The sequence below is a fragment of the Echinops telfairi genome, unplaced genomic scaffold (genome assembly GCF_000313985.2).
Source record: "Echinops telfairi isolate 266 unplaced genomic scaffold, ASM31398v2 ScPeMD7_7469;HRSCAF=8507_1, whole genome shotgun sequence".
Taxonomy (NCBI): Eukaryota; Metazoa; Chordata; class Mammalia; order Afrosoricida; family Tenrecidae; genus Echinops; species Echinops telfairi.
In genome coordinates, this window is record NW_022111373.1 from 125,004,958 (window position 1) to 125,019,901 (window position 14,944).

At 36.9% G+C, this 14,944-nt stretch overlaps 1 protein-coding gene across 1 annotated transcript in view; it reads left to right on the forward strand.

Annotated features, from left to right (window-relative positions):
- Positions 1–8,177: 8,177 nt before the first annotated feature.
- LOC101648312 (alpha-soluble NSF attachment protein-like) overlaps positions 8,178–14,944 on the forward strand; it is a 93,744-nt gene continuing 86,977 nt past the window's right edge. The window contains 2 exon segments of the mRNA XM_045285273.1: positions 8,178–8,280; positions 8,398–8,571. Coding sequence (XP_045141208.1) covers positions 8,178–8,280; positions 8,398–8,571 — 277 coding nt within the window.

Sequence of the window (14,944 nt, forward strand, 5' to 3'; positions counted from 1 at the left end):
CCACTTTTCGGTTGTCTGTCCCCCAGGGAGGAGGTCACACACAGTTCCATGTAATCGGTTCCCTCTTTCCTACCCATTGGAGGGGGACTGGCTTTCTACTGGATTCTACTGTTTTTTCTGTCAGAGAAGAATGAAAATACAGTTGGGAGATAAATTTTTACGTGGGAATGAAGGGAACCCATCCTTGCACTGCGCACTGTGCTGTATATCCTCCTCATCATCTGAAGAATGACCGTGTCATAAAGTCTTCCTACAAAATTCTGGAGTGGATAAATTTTCTATGTGAAAAACCAGCTCAGTCACAACATTTTGACTCCCAACATATTTACATGTAGAGTTAGCCCAGAAGCCATTAAAATGTGTGTGAATGCCACAATGATCCCTGCCACTGAGTTCATTTCCATCCACATGACCCTACAGAGGGCATCCAAGACTGTAATTCTTAACACTGGCAGATAGTCTCGTCTTTCTCCACAAGGCAGCTGTGCTTCTGGCTGGCAGTCCAACATTTACCTGACCACACCACCAGGACTCCTTGACCGTAGGAACGTTTCCTGTTGGCATACTGGTTACTCAGGAGTTGCTAACTGCAAAGTTAACAGTAAAACCACAAGCCACTCCTTGGGAGAAAGTTGAGGTTTTCGACTCCCATCAAGAGTTACAGTACCAGAAAACCCACAGGGGCAGTTTCACCCTGACCTATAGGGTTGCCATGAATCAGAATCCATTCAGTGGCTGTGAATTGGGCTTGGTTTTATTATCTCTCAAAGTCTAATTTCCTTTCAAGTTCTGCTGTTCATAGTTTTGTCTCTTATCCCACCTTCCCAATTCTTGACACTTTTGCACTTTGTCTTGCAGAATTAAACATTTCCTTTCTGTTCTTTTTCTCATGAAAGTGTGTCTATCCCTCCAGAACATGGAATCTCCTCCAGTAATTTCTACATTTACTCTTAAACATCTCATACCAGAAATCCTGGATGTTGTTCTTAAATTTTAATGTCAATTTCACGTCTTTCTTCCTCCCATCTAAAGCTAAAACCCTTAGCTTTCAACCTTATGAATGTCACTGGAGTTTTTGTATCTACTCCCTCTCATTGATGCTGACAGCTATAGCTGTCTGGTTCATTATCCATTGTACACAGCTCAATGACCATAGCTCTGGATTTAATAGGACTCTTGTGATTTTCTGCAATCATAAGGAACCACTAGATTATCAGCTCAATGAGAGGTCCTTCTGTTTTTTAAATTCAACTTCTCTGAGTTTCATATATTCAGTCTTAGTCATAACTTTCCATAGCCTCAAGTATTCATCTTGTGGTTACAAAACTATTTGAATCTACATATTTCAGTTCCTTTGATGTCACTCCAAATACCATCTCTTTTCTTTACTTCTTATTCTTAAACAGCTGATCTAAAAGTTTGTTGAAACATTTGATGTTAACAATTTTATATTGTCCCTCTTCTATTTAATGTCCCATATTTCCCATGTCCCATCTTTAACTTCAGTCATTTACTGAACAAATATGTAGCATGTTGGCATTCTCTTAAATAATGTGAGATATTTTTACTGTTAATTGCCATCGAGTCAATCCGAACTCATATAGATCCTATGGAAAGCAGAAAGAGTCACTGCCTGGCTCTGGGCCATCCTCACAATGTTACATTTTAGTACATTGGGGCAGTCACCATGTCAATCCATCTCTTCAAGGATCTCCCTCTTTTTTACTGACCCTCCAATTTATCAAGGGTGATATCCATTTCCAGGGATTAATCTCTCCTAATAACATGTCTAAAATGCATGACAAGCCTTGATATCCATTCTTTTAGGGAACTTTCTGTGTATACTTACTTAAACACAGATTCATTTAGTCTTCTGACAGTCCGTCATATTTTCAATATTCTTCAATACTATAAACCATCCATCAATATTCTACAGTCTTTTTATTCAATATATTAGCTAACCAAAGCTAAAAGACCTATTCCTTCATGAATCTTAAAGTTGATCCTTTTGCACATTCAAAAGTTATCAGTCACATTAGGCAAATTAATTTGGTGGTAGCAAACAGACTCAAAATATTAGTTTTTAAAAAACCTCTTACCCACATTATATATTCATATATTTTGAGTTGACATTGATTTTTTTCCTTGAAGCTAATTACCTATTCACCAAACTCATTCAGTTACTAGATTTCAACTTCAGGTGACTCGACAGGAAAAAACACGCCTTCCCCACTGGTTTCTCAGGCTGTCAATCCTTATAGACACACACTCTAACATTCTGCTTCCACAGAGCTGTTGGTCGGCTGAAATCACCAGCATTCCAGTTAGCAGTCAACTGTGTAACTACTGTGTCACTAGGGCAGCTTACTAAACCAAAAGAAGGCTGTATCTTGAATATGCCATATATATAGCAAAGAGAGAAGGAATATAATGTATTCATTTTATAGCTATAAAAGTTTCTGCTTCTAAATTGAATAGGACACTGAAAATATCCTTTGGTCTACACAAGTAATGTGGCCAATATTGAAAGCATAACATCCCTACAGATGAAGTCCAAAATAAATGACTTCATCGACCTCTGCTTTCTTTAACAGTCACCCTTACGAGGCACAAGCTGAGCCTTATTTAATTATGACTATTACACCTACTTTGCATGTACTCTCATGCAATTTATAGTTAGACACATACACAAAAACCACTGATTTGTGAAAGAGTCAAACTTTAAATGGATGACCATAAATATTATATGAGTTATTAATGGTGTCACAAAATCAATGTATTTAAATTATTGACTGTCTTATTCTCCTGTATCACATTTTTATCTCTCCTTAAACTATTAATAAAATATGCACAAACCTCAGCCTGAGCTAATAACTTTACTTCCTATGGCACAAACATAAATGAGATAATCTTAAGATGTATTCTACAGGCTCTCGCAATAGTGTGTACCCATTTAAAAGCATCAGGTTAAACATACTCTGCATTACTGCCTAAGATTATAATGAGACCTACCTTTCTCCTATCTTAAACCAATCCCTCTATGCTCTTCATCTTACACTTCAAGAGCATTTCTCTATTTTATATGTTATCATTCCATTTATATTACAATATTTCAATTACCAAGAATATAATTAGTCCTCATGTAATTTGTTTTATGTGACTTCCCTTTATAAATATAACTGTTTTTTGCTTGTGATTGCAATAAAATTACTTCAAATTTTATGGACAGTCCAGTTGTCCCCAGTTCCTATCCTATTTTTTTTTTAATTTCCTCAGTTCATGCTTTCTCACTTACTATTTTATTAAGACCCAACCTTAATGTGGTGGTCTTCATGATCATTGCTTACTCATATTAATATTCTCTGATATTTACTGTTTATTTTGTGTGGGTAAGATATATAAATTGCTTCTAGTCATTAGAATATATTAAAGAGATTTACATAACTATGTGCATGCAGACACACAACACTCTCATACAAATCTCATGAAGAGATGCCTTTCTTGAAGACTTTGTTGAAGCAAGTTACAATGCTAGGAAACACAGGTGGCAAGATATTTAAGGGAATCTCCCAGTTATCAAATAAGTGAGGATAGCATCTGACCAAAAGAAAAGCATGTTTTCAGCCCAACAGCATTCATTGAGCATATGCATCCAAAGATACTTTTGTTCTTTTATTTATGGATTTAATACTTACTGGTGAGAAAAGCATAGAACTGTGGTGTCATCTTGGCCAGAGGTGTAAAATGGGTGTCTGATACTTCTGAACATTGCAACTTGTTTAATTTAAGTAGCATTTGTGGTAGTTACATAATCTGGTGTCAACTTGAGACTACCAAGAGTGAAGGGGTGGAGTTTAAGCCTGTCAATCAGGTTGCAGCTTGATGACCTAATTTAGAGGCACAAGGGAGATAAATAGCTCACTGGAGGCCAGATACACTCACTCCCGTTGAGACATTGCTGTTGACAAGCCAGATGGAGCTACACTGATGCAGCCAGAGGCCTGGAGCTGGAGGAGTCATGGGAAGACCTACACAAGAACTGAGAGGCTTCTATCACCATTGGAGCCACAAGACTTTTCACCCTCTGGCCTGTGACCTTATTTCCTGCATTCAGTGTCATTACATGTACTGCATGAGTCTGAAGAAGAATTTATAGACTGGTAATGGACCTATGGGCTAATATTGAATGTATGGACTTGATCTGAACTGGGTTGTAAAGAGTTCTTAATGTACAATTACTCTTTTATATAAAGCTCTTTCGTATACACATATGAATCTCTCTTTAGTCTCCCTAGACTAACATAGCACCTTTCTGCATTTTAATTACCAGTTAAACAATTGGTGCATTGCTGTTAGTTGCCATCAGTTGATTCTAACTCAGGACAAACCCAAATGTGCAGAGAAAAACTACTCCATAGGATCTTTAAGCTTTGACTATGAACACAGAGAGATTGTCAGACCTATTTTTATAAGGTCTTTTAGGATGAATTCAAACTTATAACCTCTTAACATCTTTCACATCTGTCATTATCTAAGTAGGAAAAACATCTCAGCATTTGTTCACTTGTCCCAGATGGTTTAGAGACTTATGACACAGAATTATTCTGGAACCAGTAGCCTGAGTGAGTCTAAACAAGTTCAATAGATTTACCCTGCTAAATTAAATCTAGTGCTGTCTATAAACATCCTACTAAAAGATCTACTGAAATAAATTTTAAGTGCTGTAAGCAGATCATTTTAATGTGATTTGTGGCCTATTATTTCTGCCAAATTGTATGAGCTACAATTTTAAGATCTACCATTTTAAAATATACAAGTGCACATCTCTACTATACATACATACATATTTCTGAATATATGTTTACATATATATTTATATCTATCACCATATAAGCACAGAGAAATGGTTATATCATATATGATAATATATTGTATACACCATAAAATGAATAGAAAAATACACACATCCATAAACTCAACTACACTTTCTAACTTTTTCAATAATCTCAGATGAATCTCAGTTTATAAAATACACTACGTGACTAGTACATATAGTCACATCTACATAATTGGGGAAAAAAGAGCAATGTATCCCATATATTACATTGTTGGTTGGCTCTCTAATTAAAGAGCACTTTGCAATTTGTTGAGGGAGACATGGTGGCATAGTGATCAGCAAGGTCCGCAGTTCAAAACCACCAGCCACTCCAGGGGGAAAATACGGGGCTTTCCACTGTCTTAAAAGAGTTTCAGTTGCAGAAACTCACAAAGTCAGTTCTATCCCAAACGACAGGGTCGCTATGAATTTGAACCGACTCAATGGCCATGAGTTTGGGCTTTGGTCTTTACTATTTGGTTGAGTGATTAAAGAATCAGCGATATATTATCCCTAACTGACTATGATCATAATATCACTGTTATTTTAAAATGATCTATTTTATATTCAACATAGACCAAGAATTTAATAAAGATAATACATCAGACATTTGTTTGAAAAGGTTATGACATTCAAAATATAGTGAGAATGCTTTGAATCATGTTTTCAGGAAAAGTTCATTAAAGTGTTACAAACTTTTTACTTCTTTATATTTCTTTTTCTGTGATTGAATTAATCAAGCTTAAAACCACATTTTTAAACACTCTTGTGGGTTTTAAAGCATCATCTTTGGGTTTTAAAGCATTATCTTTGTCCCTTTCACACTTTGCAGAAGGATGGAATGCTTTGACAAATTCAATACATTTACAAATTAACAGTGATACAGTGAATTGTAGATTGGTGATCATGCCTTTAAAAAAGAACATATTTTATTTAATTCTCTCTTTCAGTTTGTACTGGCTAATTATGTGTGAGGAATTTTATTCTTTTATTCTAAAGTCTTGTCAATGTGTGGGATGACAGTGAAGAGGAAGAGAGCAGTTCTTTTTAATTGCTTCAACGCTGAACATTCTTTTGTGGCATCTAAAATAATATGATCCTTACTCTCTATATAAACAAATTTAGACAACCGATATAAATATACAAACAAGCAAACCAGTGTTGATGAATCCATAGGATTACTATCAAATAAAAAATAATAACACTCTAACATAAAATATAGGTATTAATGAGTTCTATCATTTACTTACCAGGTTTTTTCCGTACTATAGTGATTTGTATGTTGTTTTGATGCTAGAAGCACAGCCATCAGTATTTAAAGAGCAGCAAGGATATCAAGGATGGGAAAGTTTTAATGGCATTTCCAAGCTAAAAAGGCTAGGAATAAAGGCCTCCTAGTCTATTTTCCTAAAGTATCTGTTATAACTATGTTGCAAAAGAGAACATTGTACAGCTCTCTTGCTTCAGAATAAGGAATCAGTCTCAGCAACGATCTGAACTGATATGATCTGCCAATCAGTTGGAAGGGGAGTTTCCTTTTGGCTGTGGTCTGCATTTAATATAGAAGGAGAGTTCAAAAAGTTGGTGAACATAGAAATAAAATAAATGGAATTTTTCCGTGAACTTTTTGAAATTCTCTTTTACATGGATGGTCTGTAGAGCATGCTCTTTTTCTCTCAGTCCTGCACTTATCTCCTGATCTGACCTCAGATTCGTCCCCTTTGGGGAAGGCTAGAAGACTAACAGTATAAACATTCAGTGATGTAGCGGGTCCTTTGTTAACGGGATCTGGCCTTCCCCTCATTCAAGGGGTTGTGGGTCTGTAACTGGCTCAGGTCTTGGAATTGATTGAGTGGTCATGACTCTCTATTCTGGTGTTCATCTTATTTAGCATTCTTCTACCTGCATAGATCATGTAAATATTTAGTAGGTTTCCCATGTATTTCACATCTAGAGACACTATGGCTAAGTAGCCAATGCCATAAATCTACATAATTCCCTTCCCCAAAGGGACTTGTGGCCTTTCACAAGGGTGACTATTAATTGGGGGAAAGGAAATAATCAAACACTGGAGGGATTACTGGACACTAGATCTGAATTGACACTAATGCCAGGAGACCCAAAATGTTTCAAAGGCTGCCAGTCAGTGTGTGAGGCATATGGGGGTCAAGCTATCAAAGGAGTTTTAGGTCAGCTATGCCTCACTGTGGACCCTGTGGGCCCCTGAACCCATCCCGTTGTTATTTCTCCAGTTCCAGAATGCATCATTGAAATAGACATACTTAGTAACTGGCATAGCACAGATTCAGATCCCTGAAATGTGGAATCAGGGCTGTTACAGTAGGAAAGGCCAAGTGGACACCATTAGAATTATCATTACTTAGAAAAATAGTAAACCAAAAGCAACACCACGTTCTTGGAAGGATTGCAGAGATTAGTGCCACCATCAAATACTTAAAGGATGCAGTAGTAGTGATTCCTACCACATCCCCATTTAACTCACCTATTTGGCCTGTAAAAAAAAAAACAACAACCAAAAAAAAACAACCAGATGGATCTTGGAGAAGAACAGTGTATGATCCTATCCATGTAGTAACTCTAATTGCAGCTGCCATCCCAGATGTGATTTCATTGCTTGAGCAAATTAATACTTCTGGTACTTGGTATGCAGCAACTGATCAAGCCAAAGCCTTCTTCTCAATACCGGTCTCATAGGACCACCAGAAGCAGTTTGCCTTCAGCTGGAAGGGCAAAAATACACTTTCATAACTGTCTCTTAGGGGTTCATCAACTCTTCCACCCTGTGCCATAATTTCGTTGAAGTGTCCTTAATAGCCGGTCTAGGTCAGGCTAGATCAGGACCTGAAGATACAAGTACGCTGCATGGAAAAGTGGCCCAAATGTCCAGTCTCCACTCCTGTCACAGTACCTTCCTTCTCCCAGTCTGAACCTATGGATTACTGGGGAGTTCTTTATGATAGGTTGACTGAAGAAAAGAAAACTCATGCTTCGTTTACTGGTTCTGCACAATATGTGGGTGCCACTCATAAATGGACAGCAGTATCACTACAGACCCTTTCTGGAATCTCCCTAAAGGACAATGGTGAAGGGAAATCTTCCCAATGGGCAGAACTTTGAGCAGTGCACCTGGCTGTTCAGTTTGCCTGGAAGGAGAAATGTTAGACTGTGTGCTGCTTCATGGGATATGGCTAAGGGCTTGATTGAATTGATTCCATGCTCATGGAATCTACTGGTCATATCATTTCCATCATCATCTTGAAGCAGCTGGCTTGATCGAACGATGGAATGGCCTACTAAAGACAAAATTACAGGACGAGGTGGCAACAACTGGGGCAATGTTCTCCAGCAGGCTGTTTACGTTCTAAACCAGCAGCGGATATATGGTGCTGTGTCTCTAATAGCCAGAATTCATGGGTCCAGGAACCAAGGGATGGTAGCTGGCATGGCACCACTCACTATTACTCCTAATGATCCATTTACATTTTTGCTTCTTGTCCCAGCAACCCTATGTGCTTCAGGTCTGAAGGTCGTAGTCCCTAAGGAAGGAACTCTCCCACCTGGAAGCACAGCACTTATTCCGCTGAACAGGGGGCAGTGGAGAATGCCCCCTGATGATTTTGGGTCTCCTCATGACTCTGGATCAACAAGTCGGGATGGGTATCAGGTATTAAGTGGTATGATTGACCCTGATTGCCAAAGAGAACTTGGACTGGTGCTACATAATGGAGGTAAAGAAGAATATGTCTGGGATCCAGGAGATCCCATAGGTTATCTCTTAGTACTACCATGCCCTGTGATTAAAGTAAATAGTAAATTATAGCAACCCAATCCTGACAGGACGTCTAATGGCCCAGACCCCTCAAGAATGAAGGTCTGGGTCACCCCACCAGGCAAACAACTCCGGCCAGCTGAGGTGCTGCCAAGGGCAATAGTAATACAGAGTGGGTAGTAGCAGAAGGTAGTTCTACCTAGTGTTTACGACCATTTGATCAATTGCAAAAGTGAGGTTTGTGATTGTCAGTTTATTTTCTTTATATGTGCTTATTGAATATATTTCTTTTGTTCATGTGTGATGTACCAGATAAAATTAGATTCAGTGTGTTTTCATTTATATATGTGATAGATATTTGATGTTGGGTATAAGTGTGATTTCATTAATGTCTGGAAATTATATATGGCTAAAATATTTGTGTACAGGCACCAAGTTGGCAAAGGGTAGACTGTGATAGGTAGGTTTATTGGGCCAACTAGGCCAATAGGAACATGTGGGATTAAATAGCTCACTGTTTGACTGTAGGGTAAAGAAATAAACAGCTCTGCAAGGCCTGCCCCCCTCTCTCTTGCTCTCTGCTGATCACGGATGGTGGAGTGTGCTGGAGCATGTGTATTTCTGCCTCAACCTGTGAGCTAGTTCACTGCCTCAACCTGTGAGCTATACTACCTGTGGGCCAGGTCAATCCATGGATTGTGTTGCTAAAGCTTGATAGTCCTTCAAGACCTGTTTTACCAGGCTGCTGGTGCATACATCGCTTGAGCTTGATGCTGATAGATCCTGTCACCTTGCATTGCTTGTGTTTGCTATCCTATCTGGGCCTGCTTTGCTAAGTTCCTGAGCTACTAACTGTGGGTGATCTACCCTGCTGCTTGCTTCCTGTGGGAAGACTCTGCTTGCCTTGCCTCAGGGAGGACTCTGGTGTCAGCTTCCTTGACTTTGGACCTGGCAACTTATGTGAGCTGAAGAACTTCCATTATATTGACTGTTTCACAAAAGTGAGCTGAACTCTGTACTGCTATTTGACTTAATTAGCCATTATAGTCCTTCTCGCTGTATAAACCTATATTTTTACTCATATATAATCATACGTTGCCTGGTTTTGTTTCTCTAGAGAAGCCTGTCTAACACACTGAGGATATCAAGAGATTAAGATGTGTTCAAATATTATTTGAATCATATTCCACTCAAATTGAAAAGAAGAAAATATTTGACTTTGTTTTTTACTTTGCTTAACTCTGTTTACAGCTTGGTATAGTTCTCTATGTTATCCTCATCTGTCCTTTTAGCATCAAGTTCTTTTAGTATCTGAGCATTAGTTCTGTCTATTTTTCATAGTAATTTCTTTCTCCCAAACCTCTTTCTCATTTAGCTACTGAACTGTAGCTGCCAACTGGAGAAGTATGCCAGATACAGTCTTTGCACTTTGAGTATCAGAATTAATAACCCTAAACTTCAAGCCTCCATGATCCTTAACTCTGAGGTACCTATGATCCTTAACCTATTCCAGTTGGATATAAATAAGATATATTTAATTAAATCCCCTTAATTTAATTGATAAAATAACTAGTATAATAAAAAATAAAAGAACACTTAAGTAAAATAATATATGCAAGTATCCATGAGCATATATTTCCTTTAAGAATGTAAATCTCCAATATTTATGAAGTAAATTATCTTTTAATTTTTATTCTTCTAATTTGTAACTTTTACAGTAATTGTATCTCTTTTTATTATATATTTGGTATTTTTAAAGATTATATGTATTTTGTATATTTTTTAAAAATTGTACAATAACAAATGTTATAGAAAATATTTTCTTGTCAATAATCCATCACATATAATTTGGTGTTATGGTTGTCATACAAAAATCTGAATACTTGAAACATATTGATTTATTCTTTAAAGTAATATTTTATATGAGCTATGCTTTGTTTTTATGCCCAGAAAGTATATTGAAGATAATGTCATAAAATTCTTGAGGTCTCATTTAGGATAATTTTATATCCAACTCAGAACAAAATGTGGCTTAAAGAGAATCAGCATAGAAACTTATTGACTCACGACAACATTTTATAATGTGTTTCAGAGTAGTTTTAAATAGGAATTAATTTTTTAAAAACCAACAACGTATTTTCTTTACTTCTCTCTCCCTTAACTTCAACCTAGAAGAGATTTTTGTAGTTATAAGAGGAGTTTATACAGTTTTCAGATCACAAAGTAAACGACTCAATCTACAAAAGAAAAGAATAAAATCCTGTTTAAATATTGAATCAAATTATGGTTGTCATTTCTTCACTCACTTATATGTCACTACGATGATGTAGCTAGGAATATGCAAATTTGCTCTTCTAAGCAGGATCATTACTACATCCCAGGTGCCCTTCGAAATGACATATTGACAGGGGCAGACTGAAAATGTCCTAGAACTAATAAGATACCATTGCACCTAACACATATATGCTTCTGATGCATCATTGTTGAATTAAAAATAGCATCACAATTTGACCCAGTTAAATAACACATGGCATAATTAATATATAAAAATGTTACAGAAATTATTTTTCATCTAGCTTTTAATAGTATTTAAGTAAGATTTCTGTAAAAAATATCATCTAGGCTTAGGTGTTAAGAAAACTGTATTTTTCTTGAGAAGTCAGAAAAGTTTTCTTTTTCACACAGACACACACACACACACACACGCACACACACAAACACACACAAATCCACTCTTTTTGAGTGGCCCTGTTATTGCAGAGCTTCCAGGACCAAATTTGGAGCTAATCATGAATAACTATGCGGGACGTTAGTGTCTATACACAGATATTATAATTTTCCTCCATTCTAATCTCCCATTGAAGATGTATTTTTCATATACAAGATATTCAGATTTGAAGAAAGTAGCTACAGCAGGATTAAGAATATTTTAATTCCCTCCTTAATCAATCACTGAAACACAAGAAGAATAAATATACCGCAGAGGATTCATACCTGCAGTATTACTGGGATACAGAAAAGGCCACACACCTTAAGTAACCTGTAAATAGAAAAAAAATAGGTATACATTTTTTAAAAAATCCAACAGAACACCTGCCATCAATCCATGACTATTTAAGGCAAACAAATGCTGAGAGAGAGTTGGCTAAGGCTAAACGTGCTTGGTTTCAAAGAACAGGAGTAAATGAATTAGAAGAAACACACAAAAAAATCATTTTCAGAAGGGGGGGAATGAAAGAAATATAAACAGTGTAAGCACTGATTGGAAATGGAAATTCATAATGTTTTTTACCCTGCTTAGAGACAGGGGGCTTGACATTTGAAGCAGTAAATAGGGATTTAGGGGAAGCTTTGCATCTAGTAATCAGATCGATAAGAGAGACTGCACACCATGGAGATTATGCTGTGTTAAGAATGAGGGAAACAGAGGGTCTTGAATAAATGAGAGACTATGGCAAGGTTGGAGGTATTTTGTGAGACTTTGAAACAAAATCAATTTACATATTGGTGAATGGCAGAAATATCCAAGCTTCTTGTATTTTCAATCCCTTGCATGCAGGACACCTGACTGAGTTTGCTTAAACTAGAGTACTAAACTTTGCTTGCAAATATTTTTTGTTATACTCTATACATTGCTAGATGCAATTATACATGTCAATGACATAAAGCAAAACTAGGATTTTGTAGAACGTGTTTTCTTTTTAGGTACCTTCTAGTTGGTTTCGATTTAGAGTGACCCTATGAACAACAGGAAAAACAAATCCCCAGCCCTGCACAGTCCTCACTTCACCCTAACAATTGTTGTTTTATCTGAGCCCTTGGTTTCAACCACTGTCTATTTTGAAGACCTTTCCCATTTTTTACTGACCTTCTATATCATTAAGCAGTAAGTCCTCACAAAATGAATTTTCCCTTCTGATAATGTGTTGAAGGTATGTGAGACCTGTCTATTCATCTTCATTTCTAAGAAACATTCTGACTCTATTTATTCCAAGACAGATTTAATCATGCTGTTTGAACTCCATGCTATATTGCTGGTTTGGGTTACAAACACTTTAGTCCATAAGGTTACATGTCTGCTTTGTAACACTTGTAGAAGTGTCTTTTACAGCAGATTTGCCCAATGTGCCATTTGATTTCCTGTCTGTTGCTTCCATTGAACTTGATTGTGGATCCAAGTAAAATAAATCCTTCATAACTATTGATAACTGATTTAATATATCCAAAAATTGAGTAAAGGTAAAAAATATTATTTAAAAATGTCTTCAGTTTAACAACCATAGCAAAACTTTATTTTATGAAAGTGAGTTCTGAAAAAGTTTCAAGGAAAATCTATTTCAAAATAAATTTATGGAAAGTTTATCGGTATACACATGGTCCCCTCACTCCCACCCACTGGAGAACAGAATTTCAATCGAATTCTATATAATCAGGCACCACTCACACCTGCTGGTGTTTTGGAAAATTCTTTATTTCTTTCTATGATGATTGCTTTGTATAGTTCGCATTTCTTCTATTTGAATTTACATCATCCTCTGGGAAAAAAATGTTTTCTGAGCTTAGATTCTCATTAAAGTTTTCATAGCTGATTGCAGTAGATGTGCACTATATAATCAGTAAACTTAGTCACATAGCTTGGAACAAGTGTGACATCTAGATTTTCTTAGAAAGCAATTAGGTGAAATTTAACATCTTTAAAACCAAGATTTTTTCTAAAGCAGCTCTGATCCACCTGCCTTCAATTTTATTTTCATATCATGTTTTAGCCTTTGTATCCTCTTAATGATTCTATGATCTATGTTACTTCGATTTGTATTTTCACTGAGTCCTTAGTCATTTCAGGATCTTTTTTAAAAAAACTTTAAAATATCAGTTTCTCTGGAGCAGTACCGTTAATGACAATGATAAAAAGTAAATATTTCTATCTAATAATTATCTAGAAGTTTTCATTAACAATGATGGCATTAAGAAATTAGCAATAGTATCATTAATATCATAGGCAAGTAAAACTTTACTGAAGATATTTCAAAAGCAGGTTCATCAATATACAGTGAGAAGTTATATTCAATCTAGATTTGAAAGAAAATGTTGAAGATCATTCAGCAATGGCAGCAGTAGTACATCAAGAGGAACCTGCTAGAAATTCAAGGCTGATTCAGAAGAGGATTTAGGAGAAGATATAAACTACTTATGTCAGATGGGTCTTGGATCAAAGCAGAGAATATCAGCAAGCTGTACACTTGTGCTTTGTTGTCTACGAAAACCATGTCAACTAGGTTAGGGCATTCTATGGGTAACAGTGCAAAGAATGAGAACTTCAGAACATTTATTCACGGCATGTGTAAAGCAATGTAATCAACCCCTTAATGCAATCTGCCAGTCAGTTGTAAGATTAGGATGGAAGGCAACATCTTTTTCTAAAATCATAGCCCTGATCTAATAAATTGAAAGGAAATTCTCAGGCATATATGGTAGCCTACTTCCAAAATAAATGGAAGCTGTAGAAAAGTGTACTAGTTTTTTTGTGCTGATACAGCTCTCTTTGAAACACATGGCTGAGGTTAGCCTGTCGGTCAGGTTGCAGCTTGGTTGAAGGTCTACCAAAATAAATACAAGCTTCTTCCTCTTTCTCCTTTGTGATCGGACCAGCTGCTCTGTTTCGTGTGGGCTGAGCCAACCTGTGGATCATAGTCACCATACCGTGCATCACTACACCTTGAGGCTCCCTTGAAGCTTGCTTAGCTATGCTGCTGTGCTCTGCTACGCCAAGATGGCTCTCCTTTTCCTACTGCTGCTACGCCCACACTTGCCATGTCTGATTTCTGCTGCTCAACTCTGCCCATGGGGAGAATCTGCACCTCCTCCCTGCCACTTTGCCATCTGCTTCCTTGAACTTGAACCAATGACTGGTTTGAGTTGAGAGGACCTTACATATATTAATTAACTATCCCATGAAAGTGAATTGAACTGAGCCCTCCATACTACTGTGTGGGCTAAATAGCTGTTGTGTTCCTACTTGCTATATAAACCTATCTTTTTATATACATAATCATAGGCATCTTTGCTTTGTTTCTCCAGAGAACCCTGACTACCACAGAAAGTTTGTTTTGTTTTTGCTGGGTCTGAATCTGGCATATACCTCATCTTTGAACCTCGTGTTCTTTGGATTTGAGCCCGTAGCTGGTTTGCCTGTCCTGGGAGTTACCGGAAGCCTGGCATCTTACTGCAGGCCTTTGATTCATTCAGTATCAGCTCTGTAGTCTTTTTGCTGATGCTGA